Source organism: Heterodontus francisci, chromosome 1, assembly GCF_036365525.1.
Source record: "Heterodontus francisci isolate sHetFra1 chromosome 1, sHetFra1.hap1, whole genome shotgun sequence".
NCBI classification, from domain to species: Eukaryota; Metazoa; Chordata; class Chondrichthyes; order Heterodontiformes; family Heterodontidae; genus Heterodontus; species Heterodontus francisci.
This window is the reverse complement of record NC_090371.1, coordinates 46454598-46478304: the sequence shown is the minus strand read 5'-3', so window position 1 is coordinate 46478304 and position 23707 is coordinate 46454598. Positions and strand designations below refer to the sequence as shown.

Here is a 23707-nt window from a genome sequence, read left to right as displayed (position 1 = left end):
GTCATGGATCCTGGTGACCTGCAGAGGATGCATTAGTGTCAGCAGGTCTACGCTGTGGCGTCCTCTGCCAGGATCAACTGGGAAAAATGTTCTGGACTCCTGGTGGGTCAGTGGCGGATGGACTCCCTGCTGAAGGAGCTCAGGCCTTTTGCCCAGAGCACAACACACCTCCTCAACCTAGGATAAAAGCAAAATACTGCAGATGTTGGAAATCTGAAATAAAAACAAGAAATGTTGGAAATACTCAGCAGGTCTGGCAGCATCTGTGGAGAGAGAAACAGAGTTAACGTTTCAGGTCAGTGACCCTTCTTCAGAACTGACAAATATTGGAAATGTAAAAGATTTTAAGCAAGTAAAGCAGGGGGTGGGGCAAGAGAGAACTAAAGAGAAGGTGTTGATAGGACAAGGTCACAGGGAATAACTGACCAAAAGGTCATGGAACAAAGGCAAACGGTATGTTAATAGTGTGCTGAAAGACAAAGCATTAGTACAGAGAGGGTGTGAATTGACTGTAAAGCACAAAGCACGCCAAGCACTAACATTAAAAAAAAATTTTGCTGCAGTGTTCCAGCTAACATCAATGCAAGCTCGAGGAACAGCATCTCATTTATCGATCAGGCACGCTACAGCCTGCCGGACTGAACACTGAATTCAATAATTTCAGAGCATGACAGGCGGCGCCCCCCCCCCCCCCCCCACTTGTTTGTTTAGTTATTTTTTCTTTTTTGGTTGGTTCTTTTATTTTAGTTTTTTTAGTTTAGTTAGTCTGTTTCTATTGTGCCTACCCACAGTTTCTGGTTTTTAAAAAAAATTTAATGTTTGTGCTTGGAGTGCTTTGTGCTTTACAGTCAATTCACACCCTCTCTGTATTAACGCTTTGTCTTTCAACACACCAAAAAGATACCGTTTGCCTTTGTTCCATGACCTTCTGGTTAGTTATTCTCTGTGACCTTGTCCTATCAACACCTTCTCTTTTGTTATCTCTTGCCCCACCCCCGCTTTACTTGCTTAAAATCTTTTACATTTCTAATATTTGTCAGTTCTGAAGAAGGGTCACTGTTCTGAAACGTTAACTCTGCTTCTCTCTCCACAGATACTGCCAGACCTGTTGAGGATTTCCAGCATTTCTTGTTTTTATTCCTCAACCTAGGAGTCGATCTTAGCCCTACCTAGGAATCCTGGCCAGTGAACTGGCAAGAGCTAGAGGTCACCTAGGACGCTGGACAGGAGCTCCAAGTGCTGTCCTTCAGGGGTCAAGTGTTGGTCATAAACCAAGGTGGCTATGATGCTGCGGTACCGGTTGGTCACTTTGATCCCAACCCCTGCCGCTGCCCCCCACCCAGTTTGTCACCAAGATACAGAAGAAATGAATGAATGAATTAATTAATTAATTTCTTCTGGGACAAAAGACAGCACTGGGGTCGCTGCCGCAGTGCTGAATCTCTTGCTTAGAGAGGATGGTCAGGCGCTGGTCCTCCCCCATTAGGAGTGGCAGCGATCCTCCAGGAGCCACTGCCCAGGAATCCACACCTGCAGCAATATGGGTTCATGTGGCTGACAGAGGAGAGGGTACTGGCTGCCAAGGTGACCAGAGTCAGAGACATGCCGGATGCTGGAGAAGTGGGCTAGATGTCGCTGAAGAGCTGGTGCTCATGTGCGTCCTTGGGGAGCGTCTAGCTCATGACCAACGACATTGACAGTCTTAAAAATGTGGTACTCGGTCTTGACTGCACTCGTGGTGCCGAGGCAACTCAGGTACGTGGAGCACACCTGTCCGAGCTGACCCCCGTTCAGCCAGGAATTTTCATCGGTCCCAGGCCCCAAAACCTCCCCTGGGAGCCTGGGCTCCTCAATTCTGAGCCACCTTTTGGAAATCCCCTTTGTGTCATTCCAGTTTATGTGGCAGGGTTTCCTGTATGGGCTGCTGTTGCACACCCTCCACTTCCTCGGCATCGCTAGCAGTCCGGACACGACATGGCGTTCCGTCCTGCCTTCTGGAGGAGGCAGGGGCCCCCAGTGGGAAGCACTCTATGCGGGAGTCCTTCCTTTGTACATCAGGGATTTGGCTTGGAGAGTGTTGCACATGGCAGTCTCGTGCAATAGATTATTAAGACAACTCACAGACTTCCGGGCCACTTGTAATTTTTGCAGCCTGGACGAGTCCATGTTTCACATATATACAGAATGTGCAAAGTCCCACACTCCTGATCTTTGGCCGCCCACTGTGGAGAGGACCTCCTCATGGGACTGTTCCTGGGCCTGGCCAAGGTGTCCATCCACAGGTCCAGGCAGTGGGCGGACGGGGGGTTCATTCGGACAAACTGTCTGCCTCTCTTCCATGGCTACGTCCTTGCCTGGGTGGCCCCGGAGAGTGAGCATGCAGTGTTGACTGGTACGCTTGAGGCCTTCCAAAACCGGTTGGCACTGGAGGGATTGGAATGCATCATCACTCCTGGGAATGGCATTTTAGTTTGATTTAGCTAAGTTTCCTTCATAGTTTTTTTTGTTACCGTATATTACTGGTGCCCCTTCAATAGAGGTATTTAATCCCTCTCTTTAAGTTACCATTTGTTTCAAAAGAGGTATAAATAGACAGAAACTGAAACTGTGGTTGTTGCGTTGGGAGGTGTATGCTTGTGATGTGCAACTCTGTAAATAAATTTAAAAGTGTGTAAAGATTGGCTCCAGTTCTATCCTTCACCAACTCATTTTCTGGATTATACCATAGTAGCAGAGGATGGTTGCCTAAAGGTGAAAGTTGGAAGCTAAGGAAAAAAATTCAGGCAGAAAACTATGCTCCCAGTAGCTAGTTTGGAAAACAGAAGAAACTAAGAGTAATATGTTGGAGAATGATTACCCTCCAATGTTCTCGGAGTCTGAATTATATGACCAGTGAAAGAATAAATGCGATATGTGGACACAGGTTAGGTCCCTACCAAAGAGGAAAGAAGATATGACCTTGGCGTTGTCACTTTCTACAAGAAGTAAAGTCAGAATTGAAGTATTTTGTGAGCTGGATGCCCTTCAGTGCTGAAAGTTTGGACCTTCTTAAATGAAATTTACAACAAAGATGATCAGTCAAGTGCCTATGAGACATGGTTGGACTTTGATAGATTTCAGAAAACAGATGGACATTCCATGGAAGAATATCAGCTCTTATAAAAAAAAGAGAAATTCAGTTTGTGGATCCCTGAATCAGTTCTAGCATTTAAACTGAGGGAATAAGCTATGGTGTCTCATATGGACAGGCTACTGTTTCTAACTGGTGTTCGGTTCTCAGAGAGGGAGACCCTGTTGGATCGAATGTCTGCTGCCCTGAAAAACTGCCTTGGGAAACAAACATTCATTTCCCTTAGCCTTCATGGAACAAATGGGACATTCTGCAGCGACACAAAGAACAGAGGACTCAATGATTGCCAGATTTCAGAATGGTCCAGATACTGGACGCAGGTGTCAATGCAATGAAAGGATTAAAGATAGGCAAAATGAGGATGAAAGCACCTTTTGCAGATCTGGCTATTACAGCAGAAAACACAATTGGAAATAATAATAGTACAAAGAACAGTAGAGCACAGGAACAGGCCATTCGGCCCTCCAAGCCTGCGCCGATTTTGATGCCTGCCTAAACTAAAACCTTCTGCACTTCCGGGGACCGTATCCCTCTATTCCCATCCTATTCATGTATTTGTAAAGATGCCTCTTAAACGTCATTATCGTACCTGCTTCCACCACCTCCCCCGGCAGCAAGTTCCAGCCACTCACCACCCTCTGTGTAAAGAACTTGCCCCGCACATCCCCTCTAAACTTTACCCCTCTCACCTTAAACCTATGTCCCCTAGTAACTGTCTCTTCCACCCTGCGAAAAAGCTTCTGACTATCCACTCTGTCCATGCCTCTCATAACTTTGTAAACCTCTATCATGTCACCCCTCCACCTCCGTCGTTCCAGGGAAAACAATCCAAGTTTATCCAACCTCTCCTCATAGCTAATGCCCTCCAGACCAGGCAACATCCTGGTAAACCTCTTCTGTACCCTCTCCAAAGCCTCCACGTCCTTCTGGTAGTGTGGCGACCAGAATTGCACACAATATTCTAAGTGTGGCCTAACTAAAGTTCTGTACAGCTGCAGCATGACTTGCCAATTTTTATACTCTATGCCCCGACCGATGAAGGCAAGCATGCCATATGCCTTCTTGACTACCGTAGGTGAATAGGTGAATAATAACAATAATAATAGCTGAATTAATCCCAGGAATGCCCAAGGAACAGTTAATAGATGCTTCAGGTGTGATTCAAAGTATCATTATGCAATTAACTGCCCAAAGCAGAGAGGTTGGGCCCTCGAAATGACACATGAAGAAAATTCTGAGGAAGAGGATGTAAATAATGATGAATCCGAACAAATTACACTGGTCATAAGGAATTTTAGTCCTGCGATGAATGCATTAGTCACAGCCTCATTTAACTGTGGAGTGGTGGATAGTGCTTGCACTTCGACATTATGTAGAACAGATTGTCTGAAATGTTATCTTGATGTACTAAGTAGGATCAACACAAGCTTAAAGAATATAAAAGTACTACTTGCTTTAGGTTGGGTGATAACAACACATTGAGGTTACTAAAGAGAGTTATAATTCCATGTAAAATAGCTGGAGTAAGCCATTCTATAAGTATTGATGTAATCTCTCGAGATACTTATACTGTTGAGTAAACCTTCGATGAAAACGTACAAATGAAACTTGACATGGAGCATGAGAAGGCAATTATTTTTGGAATGTTAGTGGATCTGCAGTTTACCCAGTCAGGACATTATTGTACCCCTTAACAAAACACATTATTTCTCATCAGAGTGTTCGATAACTATTAATGGCATCAGTGATTCAGAGACAAAAAGCAAATTCAATTTGCTCACCCTACTTGTCAAAGGTTAAAAACCCTGCTAAAAGATGTAGGTGTGGTTGAAGAAGAGTATATGAGACTAATAGAAGAGATTAGTAAAAAGTGTGAAATCTGTAAAAAGTATTAGAGGACGCTATCACATCATATTGTAAGCCTTCCAGTTCACATGACTAATGATGTAGTCGCCATGGATCTAAAGGTATGGGATAAAGGCAAATATTTGCATTTCAGATTTTGTAGACCTGGCAACCAGCTTTAGTCTTTCTACAATAATACTAAGGACAAAAGGGATATCATAGACAAAAGCATGGAGAAATGGATAGGGACAGGACTTGGACATCGGCAAAGTTTCTGAGTGATAACGGAGGGGAATTTGTCAATGATGAGCTCAGAGACCTGTGTGAAAATATGAACATCATGTTCATGAATACCACAGCTGAAAGTCCCATCCCGTGTTCAATGAAATACTGCATAAAATTTTAGCTGATCAGCCAGACTGTATGTTGACAACTGCCCTGTCATGCATGGTTCATGCAAGGAATTCACTCCAGATGATTGAAAAGTATTGTCCTTATCAACTAGTCTATAAGCAAAATCCCAAATTGCCTTCTGTGCTGTGTGATAGTCCTCCTGCTCTAGAAGCTACTAAAATTAATTCAAATTTCTGTGGGAACATCTGAATGCTTAACATGCAATGAGACAGGCTTTCATCAAGGCTGTGGTCTCGGAAAGATTCGGAGAGGACTGAGGCATTACACAAGACGATCTGAGACAAAATTTAATTCAGGAGATTTGGTCTATTCACAGGGAATGGGAAGGCCCTGGTACAGTAATAGGTTGTGATGGTAAGACAGGATTTATCAAACATGGCAATTAAATTGTTAGGGTTCATTCCTCACAATTAATCAGAATTAATTACAAAATCTCATTTTCTGAACATCTGATAGAAGTAAACAAGGCACCTTGTACCTCAAGTGCTTATGTATTTGTGATGAACATTCTAAAGGACAGAATACAGCACATCAAGGGCTGGATAGTGGTAATGTGAGTAATCATGGCACACATGACAGAGTTATCACATCCAAAGGCCAATTTCCCAGAGTGGGTACTCGGGTCACATATATTCCAGAGGGGTCTAGTGAAGTGAATGGAGGGATGCAATAATTGTCGGACATGCAGGAAAAGCTACTTGCAAGTTTAAATATTGGTTGAATGTTCAGAATGATGACCAAGAGTGAGGTCCATGGACTGACAGAAAAGGTTGAAAGAGTGGAGAGTAAAAAAGCGCAGTGAAAGTACTGATAATGAGTCTGAAAGTGACTCTTCTGTCAGAGAACCATAACATACTGTTATGACCGAGGCAGGAGTAATGAACTGTTAATTCAGTCCCATTACTCCACTAGTCATAGCATATTAGCAAAGGTTTCCCATCTACTGGAAAAATATCCAAATTAAACACTCTTATTTGTCCCCCAGAATAAACCAGGTTTCTTTAAACAGCAACAAAATTAACTATTTATTAATAAACTAAGTCTTAAACAATAATGAGCTAACTCTAGATGTGAAAAAATTCTTTTCACACTTCTTATTCTACCTAACCCTCATGCAAACACACATACATTTAAAAAAGTTAACCAGTTTCAAAAGGATGTTTTGGATTACAACTGTTTCTTAGGAATCATAAAATAACTGGGTTGTAACGTTCTGGTAGGGTATTTCCAGGTCAGTGAGGTTTCCAAGAGTCAAATAGTCAGACGCCACTTGAAGTCTCTCCAGGTGAGGTTTATTAACAGTCTGTGATGGGTAGGCGTTCACAGCACTTTGTCTCCAGCAGGCATCGCGCAGATCTTTCAGCAAAAGGTGTAGCAACAGGATCTCTCAAAACATGAGGCAACAGGACTCACTCCTGAGCCAGAGATTTTTCAGAGACCGGAGGCAATAAGAATCTGCTCCCTTTTAAAATGCAGGGCTTCCTCTCAGCAAAGGAGCCTTTCTCCACAGAGAGCAGCAGCTCCTCTTCCAGTTCTGGAGAAGGGTCACTGACCTGAAACATTAACTCTGCTTCTCTCTCCACAGATGCTGCCAGACCTGCTGAGTATTTCCAGCATTTCTTGTTTTTATTAGCTCCTCTTCCTGGGTCTTTCCCTCTCCAGAGATCTTTTTCTCTCTCCAGGCAGATCACAGCCATCACCTCAAATGCAGAATTTCTTTTTACAAGAGAGGCAAACCTTCTTTTTCAGGAAGAGGTCTTTTTATCTGGTCTGGAAAAATAAGGTCCCAGCCAGTTTGTTCTGCCTCCTGCTCTCCACAATGCAAAAGTGAAACCAAAACTCTTAATAAATCATGTGAACTGTCATTTCCCTTACTGTTGTTTGGAACAGGTGTCTTGCAGTCTATCCCACTCAGTTCAAATACCAAGTTTCAGCATTCAATGTTCACAGAAAATCCTTTTTCTCAGTCTTTTAAACACACAGAATTCTCAGCTTTCAATAAAAAAAACTCTTGTGACAATACCAAAGAAAGATCCTCCAATAGTGCAAGGGGGAGAGGGGGAAAATCTCGCAGTAGTAGTCCTGACAGACATAAAGTGCAAGTAGAGACCATAGCTTGGATAGCTCCAGAACAGTCTCATAGCTGAACTATAGGCAGAAGTGCTCATGATTGTGAAGGTTTTGTGGTTGTCAATACGCTTGAAGTTAAACGAAGAGAGGCAAAACAAACGGAATTAGATCATTGGATAGAGTTTGGAGTTTATTGTGAGGTACCAGATAAGGGGCAACCAGCTTTGTATTGTAAAAGTCTTTGCAATTTGGATTAAAGGCTAAAGTGAGGCTAGTTGCTCGGGATTTTGAAGAGCAACTGGGTGATAGATGTTGGAGTGGACTCTCTCACATCTGGAAAAGTAATCTTGAAAATCTTTTCAGGTCTTTTCACATATTCATAGGAGTGCAGATCAATCAACGTAAAAGAGGTATTTCTGCTTTTGAGAGAGTAGTGTTTCTGAAAGCTCTCAAAGAGGCAGCAGATGCAGAAGGAAAACTATGGAAACTAAACAAATGTGTCTATGATCTGAATATTGCTTCCAGGATGTGGTATTTTTTGGTAGGATCAGTTTTGCTGAAAATTTGATGTGTTCAATTAAAAGCAGGTCCTGTAAGGTTTTATTGGTATCATAAAGAAAACTTTCAGGCATCTTCATGATGCATGTTGATGATTTCTTTTGGGGTGGTACTGCAGAATTTGAGAAATGTGTTAATAAGATTAGGGTAGAATTTAAAATTGTGAGTCAAGCTTGTGGAATTTTTAAATATATTGGTTTAGATATTAGGTCTAGAGTAACTTTAAATCAACAATCCTATTTAGAGAGTTTAACTCCCATCCCAGTTATTTGTATTAGATCCTCACAGAAAGATGATGTTATTTCTAAAGAAAAGACAGCTATTGCAAGGCTTGATTGGTCAGTTGAACTGGTTGGGTACTCAGACTAAACAAAATGCTAGTTTTGATATGTTGGAGTTAAGTACTTATGATGAAACACCCGAAATTCAAGAATGTTCAAGGGCGAATAAAACATTAAAAAAGTTACATCTGGAGAAATGCATTCTTTAATTCTCACCCTCAAGTGACCCAAAGAATACGACACTAGTCATTTTTAGCAACGATTAACATGCTAATCTTCTTGATGGGTATTCCAGTGCAGCTAGTTTCATAGTATTCGACAGGTGAAAATGGGAAATGTTGTCCTTTAGCTTGGGAAGCTCAGAAAATAAAATGGTTTGTTAAAAGTACTTTACATGCTCTTCTGCAAGCAGTGGATATGGGTTTCTATTTGTCAAATATTTTAAGTGAGATTCTGTACAAAGGGCATCTGAATGAAATGTTATGTAGATAATCGTTCAGTGTGGGATAATTTTTTTTATTCATTCATGGGATGTGGGTGTCACTGGCTAAGCCAGCATTTATTGCCCATCCCTAATTGCCCTTGAGAAGGTGGTGGTAAGCTGCCTTCTTGAACTGCTGCAGTCCATGTGGGATAGGTACACCCACAGTGTTGTTAAGAAGGGAGTTCCAGGATTTTGGCCCAGAGACCATGAAGGAACGGCAATATAGTTCCAAGTCAGGATGGTGTGTGCCTTCGTGCGGTGATGCAGTGCATCTTGTAGATGGTACACACTGCTGCCACTGTGCGTTAGTGGTGGAGGGAGTGAACGTTTGTCAATGGGGTGCCAATCAAGCGGGCTGCTTTGTCCTGGATGGTGTTGAGGTTCTTGAGTGTTGTTGGAGCTGCACCCATCCAGGCAAGTGGAGAGTATTTGATCACACTCCTGACTTGTGTCTTGCAGATGGAGGGCAGGTTTTGGGGAGTCAGAAGGTGAGTTACTCGCCACACGATTCCTAGCCTCTGACTGGCTCTTGTAGCCACGGTATTTACATGACTACTCCAGTTCAGTTTCTGGTCAATGGTAACCCCCAGGATGTTGATAGTGGGGGATTCAGCGATTGTAATGCCATTGAATGTCAAGGGGAGATGGTAACATTCTCTCTTGTTGGAGATGGTCATTGCCTGGCACTTGTGTGGCGCAAATGTTACTTGCCACTTATCAGCCCAAGCCTGGATAGTGTCCAGGTCTTGCTGCATTTCTACACGAACTGCATCAGTATCTGAGGAGTTGCAAATGGTGCTGAACATTGTGCAATCATCAGCGAACATCTCCACTTCTGACCTTCTGATTGAAGGAAGGTCATTGATGAAGCAGCTGTGGATGGTTGGGCGTAGGACACTACTTTGAAAAACTCCTGCAATAATGTCCTGGAGCTGAAATGACTGATGTCCAACAACCACAACCATCTTCCTTTGTGCTAGGTATGGCTCCAACCAGCGCAGAGTTTTCCCCCCGATTCCCATTGACTCCAGTTCTGCTAGGGCTCCTTGATGCCATACTTGGTCAAATGCTGCCTTGATGTCAAGGGCAGTCACTCTCACCTCACCTACACGGTATGCAAAGTCTGAGTGAGAAAAGGTTACAGATTGACCTTGCTGGTTTGAAACAAATGCTGGAAAGGAAATGTCGAAAATTAAATGGGTGGCTGCAAGATCCCGACTTTGATTGTTTTACAAAAAGAAATGCATGTACATAGAAATTGTTGGGTGTCCTAGAGGAGGGGTGTCCCACAAGGTAATGCATTGTACAGAATATGGAGCTTATTGATTAAATTTGTTTAGAAATTTTGGTTGTACATATTAACTCTAATTTTTATTTGAAGAGAGAGGCAATCTGTTGATTCCATATTAATTGTGTTTAATTGTGTGCAGGTGGTGGACATTAACTGGTGATTCATTTGAATCCCCATAAACAGGCGTGATCTGAAACTGTGGCTTTTTAGTTTAGTTTAGTTTAGAGATACAGCACTGAAACAGGCCCTTCGGCCCACCGAGTCTGTGCCGACCATCAACCACCCATTTATACTAATCCTACACTAATTCCATATTCATACCACATCCCCACCTGTCCCTATATTTTTCCCTACCACCTACTTATACTAGGGGCAATTTCTAATGGCCAATTTGCCCATCAACCTGCAAGTCTTTGGCATGTGGGAGGAAACCGGAGCACCCGGAGGAAATCCACGCAGACACAGGGAGAACTTGCAAACTCCACACAGGCAGTACCCGGAATTGAACCCGGGTCGCTGGAGCTGTGAGGCTGCGGTGCTAACCACTGCGCCACTGTGGAGGTGTATGCTTGTAATGTGTAACTCTGTAAATAAATATAAAAGTATCCTTCACGAACTGGCTTTCTGGCTATAACATGGGGAAATGTGAGATTATTCACTGTTAATAATAGAATATCAAAATATTTTTTCAAAGGTGTGAAATTTTTAAATATTGATGTTAGGAGAGACTTGGGTGTACCTGTACAAGGAAAACAAAAAGTTAACATACAGGCACAGCAAGCAATTAGAAAGGAAAATGGTATGTTGGCCTTTATTGTAAGGTGATTGGAGTACAAGAATAAAGATGTCTTGCTGCAATTGTATAGGGCTTTGATGAGATCACCCCTGGAGCACTGTGCAGAGTTATGGTCTCCATAACTAAGGAAGGATATACTTGCCTTGGAGGTGGTAGAGCAAAGGTTCACTAGATTAGTTCCTGTGAGAGAGGATTGTCCTAGGATGAGAAGTTGCATAAATTGGGCATATACTCTCTGGAGTTTAGAAGAATGAGAGGTGAATTCATTGAAACGTACAAGATTCTGAAGGGGCTTGACAGGGTAGACACAGAGGTTGTTCCCCGTGGCTGGGGAATCTAGAACACGAGGGCACAACCTCAGAATAAGGGGTTGATTATTTAGGACTGGGATGAGGAGAAATTTCTTCACTCAGATGGTTGTGAATCTTTGGAATTCATGACCCCAGAGGGTTCTGAATACTCCACTGTTGAGTATATTCAAGGCTGGGATAGATGGATTTTTGATCTGTCGTGGAATCAAGGGATATGGGGAGCAGGTGGGAAAGTGGAGTTAAGGCAGAAGATCAGCCATGATTGTACTGAATAGTGAAGCAGGCTTGTGGAGCCATTTGGTCCACTCCTATTTCTTATGTTATGTTCCTTTCTCGGTGATGCTGAAATTAGCTTACTAAGTATAAAAAGGGGACTTACCTGGTCTGTATGGCTCAGTGCCACATCACACATTGCATTTACTGTACTTAGAATTAGAAGCCCTAACAGTTGCACAAGAATATTTGACAGAGGAACTAACTGAATGCTCCCTACCCGGACAAGTTTTTCAGAATCTCCCCTCCATTTGCTGACAATAGTAGAGGCTGAAATGTTGAAGAAGGTCGTGTTACATTCAGTGGCAACAGCCTTTGCAAGCAACGTTTTTCCAGTACCTTAACAAAAGAGTCATAAATATTTTGCAAGGCATTACTGGAAGAAATGAAACAAAATGAATTTTTTTCTGCCTTCAAAACAAAATTTGATCAGTTATTGTACACATAGCTTACAAGGAGCCTATAGCAATGCTGAATACCTTATAATAATTACTTATGTAACTCACGGTGTGCTGCTATACACTATAGAACATCAAAGTACTTTATTACAAGCTTTGTCATCTAACACATTATTGATCAAAAGCAAAATACTCACTTAAAATCATAAATATAACTCCCACAATGGCCTAATAGGTAAAAGGTACCAGCAACGGTAGCACTAAGCCATGAAACAGAAAGGGTTTATTCCTTTTTGTGCTGAGTTAGATAAATGCAACCAGGGCAGCAGTTGGAGGTGTTGCAATTGGCCTTAGCACTGTGGGCTAGGAAGTGAAAGTCAGCCAGGGTTCCCACTCATGGTTAATATCTATGGCTGGCAGCTGAGTGAGCATAACTCTAATGCTCATTTTGGACAAATAGCCTGTCAACACTTACTCCCTAGACTCAAACAAGGCATTGGATGATTGCCAGTTCTATGGATCCATACCCTAGTAACAGCACCATCAGGAGAGGAGCAGGAGGGAAAAGCAAAAGTCACAAAATAGGGGGAAATTAAATCACACATTACTGAAGATTAACATGGGTGTGGTCGACTCGGTTATGCTGACCAAGAAGGTCCTATGTTTGATCCATTCTCACCTGTATTGATTTGGTTGATCTTAACTGGAGCAATGGTAGGAGTATCAGGGCTGAATGTTGTTTTCCCATCGCCGGGAGCAGTGGTGAGTGAAAAAAATGGAGGCCGGCATGCATGGGCCGCATGCCGCCACGATCTTGAGCCCGGCGGCTCAATAAAATATGCAGGGTGGCCACCCCCCTCCCCATCACAGTGGCGCCAGCTTTCCTTGGACGGGAAAGTAAAGGCGCGTGAGAGCCACCTGTCGCACTGAAGATCCGGAATCGAAGGTAAGATCACGACAGGTTAGGTTTTAATGCATGCAAACATCTCAATTAAATATTTAATGTCGAGTCCCGTCAAAGAGCGGTGGAGGGACCACCACTGAGCCTCGCCACTGCCGGGAAAATCGGGCCCAGCAATTCAGTGGGGTCATTAGGAAGTCTGTTGGACTTGGTTTGTAAACAACCCTTCCTGGAAGTCACCTGTCTTCACATAATTACCCAGCAAGGGCTTTTTGACCTGGAGAAGATGTTTACAGTAAAGTGGCAGGTCAAGATTGATAGGGGTCAGGAGACTTGACTCGAGATATTGCTTTTGGTTTTGCCTTGGGCAGTGAGTTGGGGTGTGGAGTGTTTTGAAAGGAGTTTTAAATCAACCTGCCAAGGACAAAACCCTAGCTCAGCCTTTTCTATCTCTTTGAAAAGCCTGCCAGCTTTTCCATCTCTTCGAGAAGCTCTTAGAAGCGAGCACAAGAAATAGAGAAATTGATGCGGCATTCCTCCTGAAAGGCTTGCCAGAAACCTTAGGGGCGGCACAGTGGCGCAGTGGTTAGCACCACAGCCTCACAGCTCCAGGGACCCGGGTTCGATTCCGGGTACTGCCTGTGTGGAGTTTGCAAGTTCTCCCTGTGTCTGCGTGGGTTTTCTCCGGGTGCTCCGGTTTCCTCCCACAAGCCAAAAGACTTGCAGGTTGATAGGTAAATTGGCCATTATAAATTGTCACCAGTATAGGTAGGTGGTAGGGAAATATAGGGACAGGTGGGGATGTTTGTTGGGAATATGGGATTAGTGTAGGATTAGTATAAATGGGTGGTTGATGTTCGGCACAGACTCGGTGGGCTGAAGGGCCTGTTTCAGTGCTGTATCTCTAATCTAAACCCCTGTTGCTGCATTTCTCCTGGAAAACCTGCCAAACTGATCTTCAACATTGTCTAAAAAGAATGGTTCCCGAAAGATCCCAGTGACAGCCGACTACGCAAATTTGGGACGCCAAACCAAACAGGGATAACTTTCCATATCTTCTCTTTTTTCTTCAAGAATTAGCAAGTATTTGGACAAAGTATTAATTTTGCCTTTTTTTGGTAACAGAGCTCTAAGGAGAAAACCTCTATTTTTCGGTTAACCGGTGTGTGTGTGTGTGTGTGTGTGTGTGTGTGTGTGTGTGTGTGTGTGTGTGTGTGTGTGTGTGTGTGTGTGTGTGTGTGTGTGTGTGTGTATAAGGTAAAAGGGAACTTTCATATTTTAATCTGTATGTTAATACTTTGCTTCGGTACTGGTTATGTCTTGTTTTATAATAAACTGATAATTTTGTTGTTTATTAAAGAAACCTGGTCGGTGTATTTCATTCTGGGATAAAGAGTAGAGTCTATGATTGCCTGTTTCTGTAACTGAGTAAATATTTAAATACATGTTGTGACATGTGGAGAAGTGGAATGAGAAAAGACATTGCACTCCTCCCAACTCGGTCAGAACATCACTAACTACACTAGAGTGCATGTAGTTTCCTTTATAACAATCACGATTAACAGCAAATTCTTAAATTTGTTGTATATTCTTCCTGAAAAGCTGGAATGATTATATTATGTAATTCTAGTATCTAGCAGAATAGACAAACAGGAAATTAAAAGCAAAATACTACAGATGCTGGAAATCTGAAATAAAAACAAGAAATGCTGGAAACACTCAGTATCTGTGGAGAGAGAAGCAGAGTTAACGTTTCAGGTCAGTGACCCTTCTTCAGAACTGGCAAATATTAGAAATCTAAAAGTTTATAAGCAAGGAAAGTGGGGGTGGGGCAAGAGAAAACAAAGGGGAAGGTATAGATAGGACAAGGTCATAGAATAGCTGACCAGAAGGTCATGGAGCAAAGATATGTTAATGCTGTGTTGAAAGACAAAACATTAGTACAGAAAGGGTGTTAACGGACTGAAAATTGAACAGCCGCAAGTACAAACATGAAAAAAACAGTGGGTAAGCAAACGGAACAAAATAAGATGAAATAAAATAAAACAAAAAAAAACATTTTTTTTTAAAGGAAAAAGAAAAAAATAACTAAAAGTAAAAGTAAAATGGGTGGCCAGTCATGCTCTGAAATTATTGAACTCAATGTTCAGTCCAGCAGGTTGTAGTGGGCCTAATCGGTAAATGAGATGCTGTTCCTCGAGCTTGCGTTGATGTTCACTGGAACACTGCAGCAATCCCAGGACAGAGATGTGAACATGAGAGCAGGGGGGAGTGTTGAAATGGCAAGCAACCGGAAGATCAGGGTCCTGCTTGCAGACTGAGCAGAGGTGTTCCGCAAAGCAGTCACCCAGTGTAGAGGAGACCACATTGTGAGCAGTGAATACAGTATACTACATTGAAAGAAGTACAAGTAAATCGCTGCTTCACCTGAAAGGAGTGTTTGGGGCCTGGGATAGAGAGGAGAGAGGAGGTAAATGGGCAGGTATTACACCTCCTGCGATTGCAGGGGAAGGTGCCATGGGAAGAGCATGAGGTGGTGGGGGTAATGGAGGAGTGGACCAGGGTGTCATGGAGGGAAGATCCCTTCGGAATGCTGACGGGAAGAGAGAGGAAGATGCATTTGGTAGTGACATCACGCTGGAGGTGGCGGAAATGGCGGAGGATGATCCTTTGGATATAGAGGCTGATGGGGTGGAAAGTGAGGACAAGGGAAACCCTGTCACGGTTCTGGGACAGAGGGGAAGGGGTGAAGGTAGAGGTACGGGAAATGGGCCGGACATAGTTGAGGGCCGTCAACCACAGTGGGGGGGAATCCTCGGTTGAGGAAAAAGGAAGACATATCAGAAGCGCTGTCATGGAAGGTAGCATCATCAGAGCAGATGCGTTGGAGACGGAGAAACTGGGAGAATGGAATGGAGTCCTTACAGGAGGCAGGGTGTGAAGAAGTGTAGTCGAGGTAGCTGTGGGAGTCGGTGGGTTTATAATGGATATTAGTAGACAGCCTATCCCCAAAGATGGAGACAGAGAAGTCGAGGAAGGGAAGGGAAGTGTCGGAGATGGACCATGTAAAGGTGAGAGAAAGGTGGAAATTAGAAGCAAAATTGATAAAGTTTTCCAGGTCAGGGCAGGAGCAGGAAACGGCACCGATACAGTCATCAATGTACCGGAAAAAGAGTTGGGGGAGGGGCCCTAAGTAGGACTGGAACAAGGAACGTTCGACATATCCCACAAAAAGACAGGCATAACTAGGACCCATGCGGGTACCCATAGCAACACCTTTTACTTGAAGGAAATGAGTGGAGTTGAAGGAGAAGTTGTTCAATGTGAGAACAAGTTCAGCCAGGCGGAGGAGGGTGGTGGTGGATGGGGACTGGTTGGGCCTCTGTTCAAGGAAGAAGCGGAGAGCCCTCCAACCGTCCTGGTGGGGGATGGAGGTGTAGAGAGATTGGACATCCATAGTGAAGAGGAGGCTGTTGGGGCCAGGAAACTGGAAATTGTCAAAATGACGTAGGGTGTCAAAAGAGTCATGGATGTAGGTGGGAAGAGACTGGACCAGCGGAGAAAAGACAAATAGGACTTCGGTTTATCTACCACTTCTTTAGAACTCTCTCAATGGCCCTGGCTGAGTAAAGCCACTGTATGGCATGGTGCTCATGCTTAAAAACCAGGAAGGTCCTGGCTTTGACCTGGTCTGAGCTACTTATAGGGACACCACAATTAAACCTAGTGCCCCCGCGAACAAAAATCAGCCAGGGATTCCTGCTTCTAATTCCTATCCAGTGACTGTTTCTGAAAAGTGTGCAAGGGTGGGCATAGGGTGAGGAAAGGAGATGTGAAATAGTGTGAGGGTACTATGTAGATTCACATATGAAGAATGGTAATAAGAAATAAAAACAGAAAATTCTGGAAATACTCAGCAGGTCAGGCAGCATCTGTGGAGAGAGAAGAGTTAACATTTCAGGTCGGTGACCTTTTATCTGCTGAGTATTTCCAGCATTTTCAGTTTTTATTTCAGATTTCCAGCATCTGTAGCATTTTGATTTAATTTTATTGAAGAATGGTAACTTAAGCAAAATGTTGGAGAGCTGCAATTATCTATGGAACTGGAGACCAGCATGAGTCATCACATTCAGGAGCGAAAAGTCTCATTTGCTTGAAGTATGCTGCCCCCCAAAAATGCAGTTCCACCCACCACAATGAAGGTACAATGAGCATCTCTGATTTTAATCGCTCCACCATTGGTGGCTCTGCGTTCAGCTGCCTAGACCCTGAGCTTCGGAGTTCCCTCCCTAAACCTCTCTGCCTCTATTTACTCCTTTAAGATGCTCCTCAAAACCTAACTCGCTGACCAAGCTTTTGGTCATCTGCCCTAATACTGCCTTATGGGGCTTGATGTCAAATTTTGCTTTATAAAGTTCCTGTGAAGTGCCTTGAGATGTTATATTATGATAAATGCGCTATATATATTGTTGTCGTTGTTGCTGCCATTATTTAGCACAATATCAATTTCTCCCCCTAAAGGCACAGCATTACATATGACATTCTGATCCAGAAGCAAGATCATCATTAATGATACCAGCTAAAACGTTTCTTGCCTATGCTAATTCTCAAAGAAATGCCATAAAATCCCTTCTGAATTCTGATGAAAGCCATCGACCTGAAACATTGGGTTGAAGTTTATTTTCGTGACAGGGGTCCTGGCAGCAGACCGGAAAAGTGGAGAGAGACTCCGCCTCAGCCCGCCATTAGATCCCCATTGCAGTTCCACGGCGGGCAGACAATTAACTGCCAACCGTCAGGGACGTCATCCCTTTAAGGGATGAGCTCCCACCTTCAAGAGCTGCTGACCAACTGGAAGGCCAGCAGCTCTGCAGTACCACATTGGCACTGGGAATAGTGGCAACCGCCAGTACCAAGGACCTCAGAGACCTCAGGAGAGGTGAGTGGGGTAGCGGTCGCCAGGGCATTCAGGCAGGGCCTGGCGACGGGGTGGGAGCGGGGGGGGGGGGGGAACGGGTGAATGGGTTGGTGAGGTAGGAGGGATCTCTCCCTGGGGTGACAGCAATCACCAGTGGGGGGGCCCTGGATTGCCCCCAAAGAAGGGACAGCCCCCCACTCCCCACCCTGACCCCAGTAGGAGGCTGTCAGGTTTTGCCTGTTGGCGTCTCCCCATGGCAGCGGACCCCTCCACCTTCAATTAAATTGGTGGAGATGGGAAGAGGTGCTTGAGTGGCATTAATTGGCCACTTAAGGGCCTCAATTGGTCTGTGGCAGGAAGGCTGTCCTTGGCCTTCCCCAGCCCGGACTAAATTTCAAGGCGTCACAAAGGCAAGGAGCGCTCCACCCACTCCCCACCTTCCTGCACAATTTTATGGCCCTGCCCCCCAGCCTCCGTTCCATCCCTAGGGATCTGTAAAATTCAACCCATTCACTGTTTCCCTCCCCACAGATGTTGCCTGACCTGCTGAGCATTTCCAGTATTTTATTTTTTTATTCCATAAAATACCTTACCTGGAGGCCCATAAAGTAATAGTCCTTTCCATGGGGACAGAATCCCAGTAAACAGCTGAGGATACTAGAGGTAAAAAGTACAAGGCTAAGCATCATATATATTACAGACAGACAAACAAACATGATTTTAGTTTAAAACAACTTGCCTTTATAGGGTAGACAACAGCCTCTTTAACTAGTCGTTTGGCTGGCTCCAGCCCAATTATGTCATCCCATCTCACATTTGGATTATGTAGATAAATATCCTTAAATAGATAAAATCAATCCAATTTTTAAAAGTTGTCTGAGAATTGGACACATTATTATAAATTTCTCTCAGAAGACTTGCTATTTTAAATGCTTATGCAAAACAACAAAAAAATCCTAGCAATGCCCAACAGGTCAGCCACCATCTAACAGACGAGGTACGGTTTGAACTTCAGGCGAGACCTTTCATCAGATTGATCTGTTGTGCATTTGTACCAGGTTCTGGTTCAATTTCAGGTTTGCAGCATCATCTTTTTGATCTCTACTAAGTTGCATTTTATGCTTATATATTATACTTATAGTTTGCAATTTCCTGTGCTGAAATGGACCACAGATACTTGCTTAAAATACAAAACCACAGCTAGAAGTTGAAAGGCTCTTTGCCATTAATCCATTACAATTGCTTGCTAAAGCCATTGAGAGGCTGTTTAAATTTATGTGATACAGATTTTGAAATTCATATCTCTGTGGCTTACCCTGCTAACAACAACAGCAAGATCTTTCAGTTCACCATTCATTCCTATGAAGGCACCCAGAGGTTTTATTAGTCGTTCCTAGCAAAATAAAATTTTAAGAGCAAGCACATGACTACAATGTTTACACATTTTTTTAAAGAAGAAATGCTCAAAAATTTGAAGACAAGCAATACTCAATGAAAATAAAAACCCCAGAACAAAAAAAAATTACAAATGTTGACACGCTCCTTAAATAATGGAAACATAGAAAAATGCAAAAGGAAAGCATTTAAAAGAAAATGTTCAATATTGTCAGTCAATTCAACAAATGACCTAATTCCACAAAGATGACCATCGCCAATTACCTTATGCGGAAGATGACCGTGAAAATACCATGTATGCCCATCATTACACTTCTTGAGTGAATGCTCATACCTCAAGCTGCACTGCCTGTTACTTCACATTTTGATAGACTTTTAATCTTTCATTTACTCATACTGAAATCTCTAAATTTCCCTTTAAATATAGAATCCAGCCACAGTCACCTCTGCTCTCACAAAGACCAAACTAAGGGATTCAAATAGCTTTCAGCTGAATTTCACCAGCAAGAGGTGAACAGCGAGTGCAGAATCACTGATCAAACTGCAATGCTGCCAAGTTCAATGTTAATAAGTATGATTTTAAAAATGTATTATGAAAGAGGTAATTATGGTAAACTGTTGATTTAACATGTAAGCATAGAAGTCACAGGTCAAGACTGCGCTGAATGTTTCAACTCACATAGCATTTCTTTTACATCAAACTTTACTGTACACAAACACAGTTTGTTAATCACATCCAAAAACTGTGGCAAGAAAAGATTGATATGGAACTGCGGCTAGCCATATTAAACATTGGGAAATGGTAATTTCTATATTAATTACATTAATAATAGAATTATACAGTGATAAGAGGAAACAGCAATTGGTAACAGCCAACACTAGAGTTTCCTCCTCATAGTTTGGGTTCTTTTGTTGATCAATACACCTGCACAATCTAGCATCAGGGTTATGTTGTCACACAAACTTAAAGCATCACACTAAGAGCTACATCAGCTTCAAAGAAGGAACAAAAGAAAGTAGCCCATTTTTAAATTCAAGATGGTCTATATGTCGGTTCAAGAACCAGCAGCTTGCTTCTGCTGAACTTATAAGTCCTGAAATGTAAGATACCTCCCACATAACCCTCAGTTGCAATACTTCAGTTTTTTTTCCGGAAAAACAAAACTTTCCCACACTTCCTTCCCCTTTCAAATGCCTACTGGCCAGAAGTATCACCCAGTGTAGTACTAAGCTTCATTGTGCAGAAAGTCCCATGTTCGATTCCCAGTCTGCCCTCATTTACTGTTGTCCTGTTAGTGTTGCTACAATTTGTTTCAGCATTCTGAGGCTAGGTTGGGAAAAAACATTTCCTATTCCTAACTGTTCAGTCCATGAATGTGTATGTCGGCTGCGAACAGGATTCATCCCAGCTATTCAAACAGCATCTATGGAGGGTGAAACAGAATTCATGTTTTGACGAAAGGTCATCAGCCTGAAACATTAACTCTTACTCTATCCACAGATGCTGCCAGACCTGCTGTGTATTTCCAGCATGTTCTGTTTTTATTTCACATTTCTAGCATCCACAGTATTTTGTTTTTGTGTCATTCCAACTGTGATGCCCTCCCAAACCTGCTGACCCTCAGTTTAGGCTCATGGGCAAAGAATAGCCACTGGATGAAGTAGTAGAGAGCTGACAATGTCTTTTAGAACTGCACCCCAGCAAGAGATCAGGGTCTTCAGAAGAGGACAAGAAACAGAGAATAAAAAAAATAATTCCTTTGATGCTTCATAGAATTTAGCTAATGTGTTACTGTAAGTCAGTCTGTTGGACCACACAAAGCAGTGTATTATTATGCTGCAAGGTTTAATCTGATCTGTCCTTTTAATGCCAAAAATTCTAATTGCTCTAGATAAGTACATTTTGAGGCCAATTTGATTCTAACTAGTGTTTCTTTCTACAATTTCTTTTAAGTTGGGCTCACTTACTGCTCGGTTTCCTCACTCTGTAGCGGTGGGTCTTGCTGGTTTATGATTTGAACCGATAAGATACAAGTACACTTCTAAGTGCAATTCTTTGAAGTGTGATGGGTGTACACTACACAAGACTTTTGTATAGCGGCGTGATTTTGCTCAAAATCCATTAAGTCGAAATCATTCTATTATTATATGGGATGACCAGATCACATAGATCATAGGATCATCATTTCTTTAAGTTCTATTTTTATAGCACTGTGTCTCTGTATTGAGACTCTTACTTAGTGTCAACAAATGTTGTGCCTTTGGGACTGAATGTTTCTGCAATAGTACTCTCTCTCACATAGGTATAGCAACATCAGAAATTCTCAAATAATGTGTCTGATGTTGAAGTTATTTAGGACATATTGTTGGATTCCAGGTGGCATAACTTTCAAAAGGTAGAATCAAATCAGGTTTCAGGGCCATATTCAAATCATAGCAACCTATATCCTGACTCACCGAAGGATCCTGGTTGTAATGCAAACTGTTTACTGCTATTTCATTGGATGAATCTTTAACAGCATCTTGAATCATACCACGCAAGTCAATGATCTGGCCCTGTGTATAATTTGAAAAGAAAAAAATTAAGAAAATTTTTTCCAGTGTCAACATCAATATCTCTCTTGCCATCCATAGGTCCAAGGATGAGTATTATAGCACCTACCCGTCTGGGATGAAGTCCTTCTCCAACTTTAATGGTAGACACATTCAAACCAAAGTCTGAGGTTTCAGGAGTAGACTGTTCATTCTCCTGGATGGATCACCAATAATAATAACAATGACATTATATGATAATAGAGCAGGTTGATCCATTAATAATCAGTCCACTCTCGACAAAGCTCTCAAATTGACGAAGGTCCCTGTTTTAGACAGAATCCTTGCTAACTAAATGTTCACGTGAAGAGAAAATAAAAGCATGAGATATAGGATTGAATTCGCTCATTGTATTGTCCTGTATCTTTACCATCCTATTTTCCAAAGGAAAAAATAGTTTCAATGCCTGTCAGACAACCCTCACTTTGCGCTACTCTCCCTCCCTTCTGTTCCTCCTTCTCCAGGTTAACTCAACTTATCCAAGGTTGCATTCTGAAGAAACAACATTTTGAGAACATAGGGTTTAACATTGATAAAATAATACATTCTACTTAAACTTATATGGCTAATTTTCACTTTACACCCAGGAAATGTTTAGTTTTTAGATGCAAATCCACAAAACTTACTGCGCATTCTAACTCAAGTGTCATATGCAAATTTGGATAGACAACTCTCTGTTCCTTCTTCCAAGTCATTAACAATATATGTTGAAAAGTTGAGGGTCCACTACAGAAACCTGGGGAACACCATGTCAAATCCCACCACAGAAGACATCTTGTATCCCCACTGACTGCACACGCATCTTAAACACAGGAGCAGGAAGAAGCACTAAGGGTAGCAAAGGCACAGAATGTACTCTGGGTGGGGAGTGCCTCGGTAGCACCGCTACTGACTGAGCTGGCCGAGTCCTAAAGGACATAGCTGCTAGACTGAGTCTGCGGCAGGAAGTGAGGGAACCAACAAGAGGGAAAAACCTACTCGACCTCGTCCTCACCAATCTACCTATCGCAGATGCATCTGTCCACGACAGTATTAGTAGGAGTGACCACCACACAGTCCTTGTGGACATGAAGTCCCATCTTCACATTGAGAATACCCACCATCATGTTGTGTGGCACTACCACCATGCTAAATGGGATAGATTTCGAACAGATCGAGCAACTCAAAACTGGGCATTCATGAGGCGCTGTGAGCCATCAGCAGCACGAGAATTGTATTCAACCACAATCTGTAACCTCATGGCTGACATATCCCCCACTCTACCATTACCATCAAGCCGGGGACCAACACTGGTTCAATGAAGAGTGCAGGAGAGCATGCCAGGAGCAGCACCAGGCATACCTAAAAATGAGGTTTCAGTCTGATGAAGCTACAACACAGGACTACTTGCATGCCAAACAGCGGAAGCAGCATATGATAGGCAGAGCTAAGCAATCCCACAACCAACAGATTAGATCCACACTCTGCAGTCCTGCCACATCCAGTCGGAAATGGTGGTGGACAATTAAACAACTAACAGGAAGAGGAGGTTCCACAAATATCTCCATCCTCAACGATGGGGGAGCCCAGAACATCAGTGCAAAAGACAAGACTGAAGCATTTGCATCCACTTTCAGTCAGAAGTGCAGAGTCCTAAAGTCCCCAACATCACAGATGCCGGTCTTCAGCCAATCTGATTCATTCCACATGATATCAAGAAATGGCTGAAGGCACTGAATACTGCAATGGCTATGGGCCCTGACAACATTCCAGCACTAGTACTGAAGACTTGTGTTCCAGAAATAGTCGTGCCCCAGCCAAGCTGTTCCAGTACAGGTACAACACTGGCATCTGCCCACCGGTGTGGAAAATTGCCCAAGTATGTCCTGTACACAAAAAGCATGACAAATCCAACCCGGAAAATTACCGCCCTATCAGTCTACTCTCGATTATCAGCAAAATGATGGAAGGGGTGGTTGACAGTGCTAGAAAGCGGCACTTGCTCAGCAATAACCTGCTCACGGATGCTCAGTTTGAGTTCCACCAGGAACACTTAGCTCCTGACCTGATT

General features: G+C 42.9%; 1 protein-coding gene across 5 annotated transcripts in view; it reads right to left on the bottom strand.

Moving 5' to 3' along the window:
* katnal2 (katanin p60 subunit A-like 2) overlaps positions 1-23707 on the bottom strand; it is a 125789-nt gene that overhangs the window by 45911 nt on the left and 56171 nt on the right. For 4 of the 5 annotated variants that reach the window (XM_068030112.1, XM_068030131.1, XM_068030152.1 and 1 more), the window contains 6 exons: positions 21728-21814; positions 21523-21621; positions 18986-19063; positions 18410-18508; positions 18264-18327; positions 11674-11792 (listed from right to left, as the gene is read on the bottom strand). In XM_068030112.1, the coding sequence (XP_067886213.1) occupies positions 11674-11792; positions 18264-18327; positions 18410-18508; positions 18986-19063; positions 21523-21621; positions 21728-21814 (546 nt within the window). The remainder of the gene's footprint in view (positions 1-11673; positions 11793-18263; positions 18328-18409; positions 18509-18985; positions 19064-21522; positions 21622-21727; positions 21815-23707) is intronic. The other variant, XM_068030121.1, reaches the window with a different exon arrangement.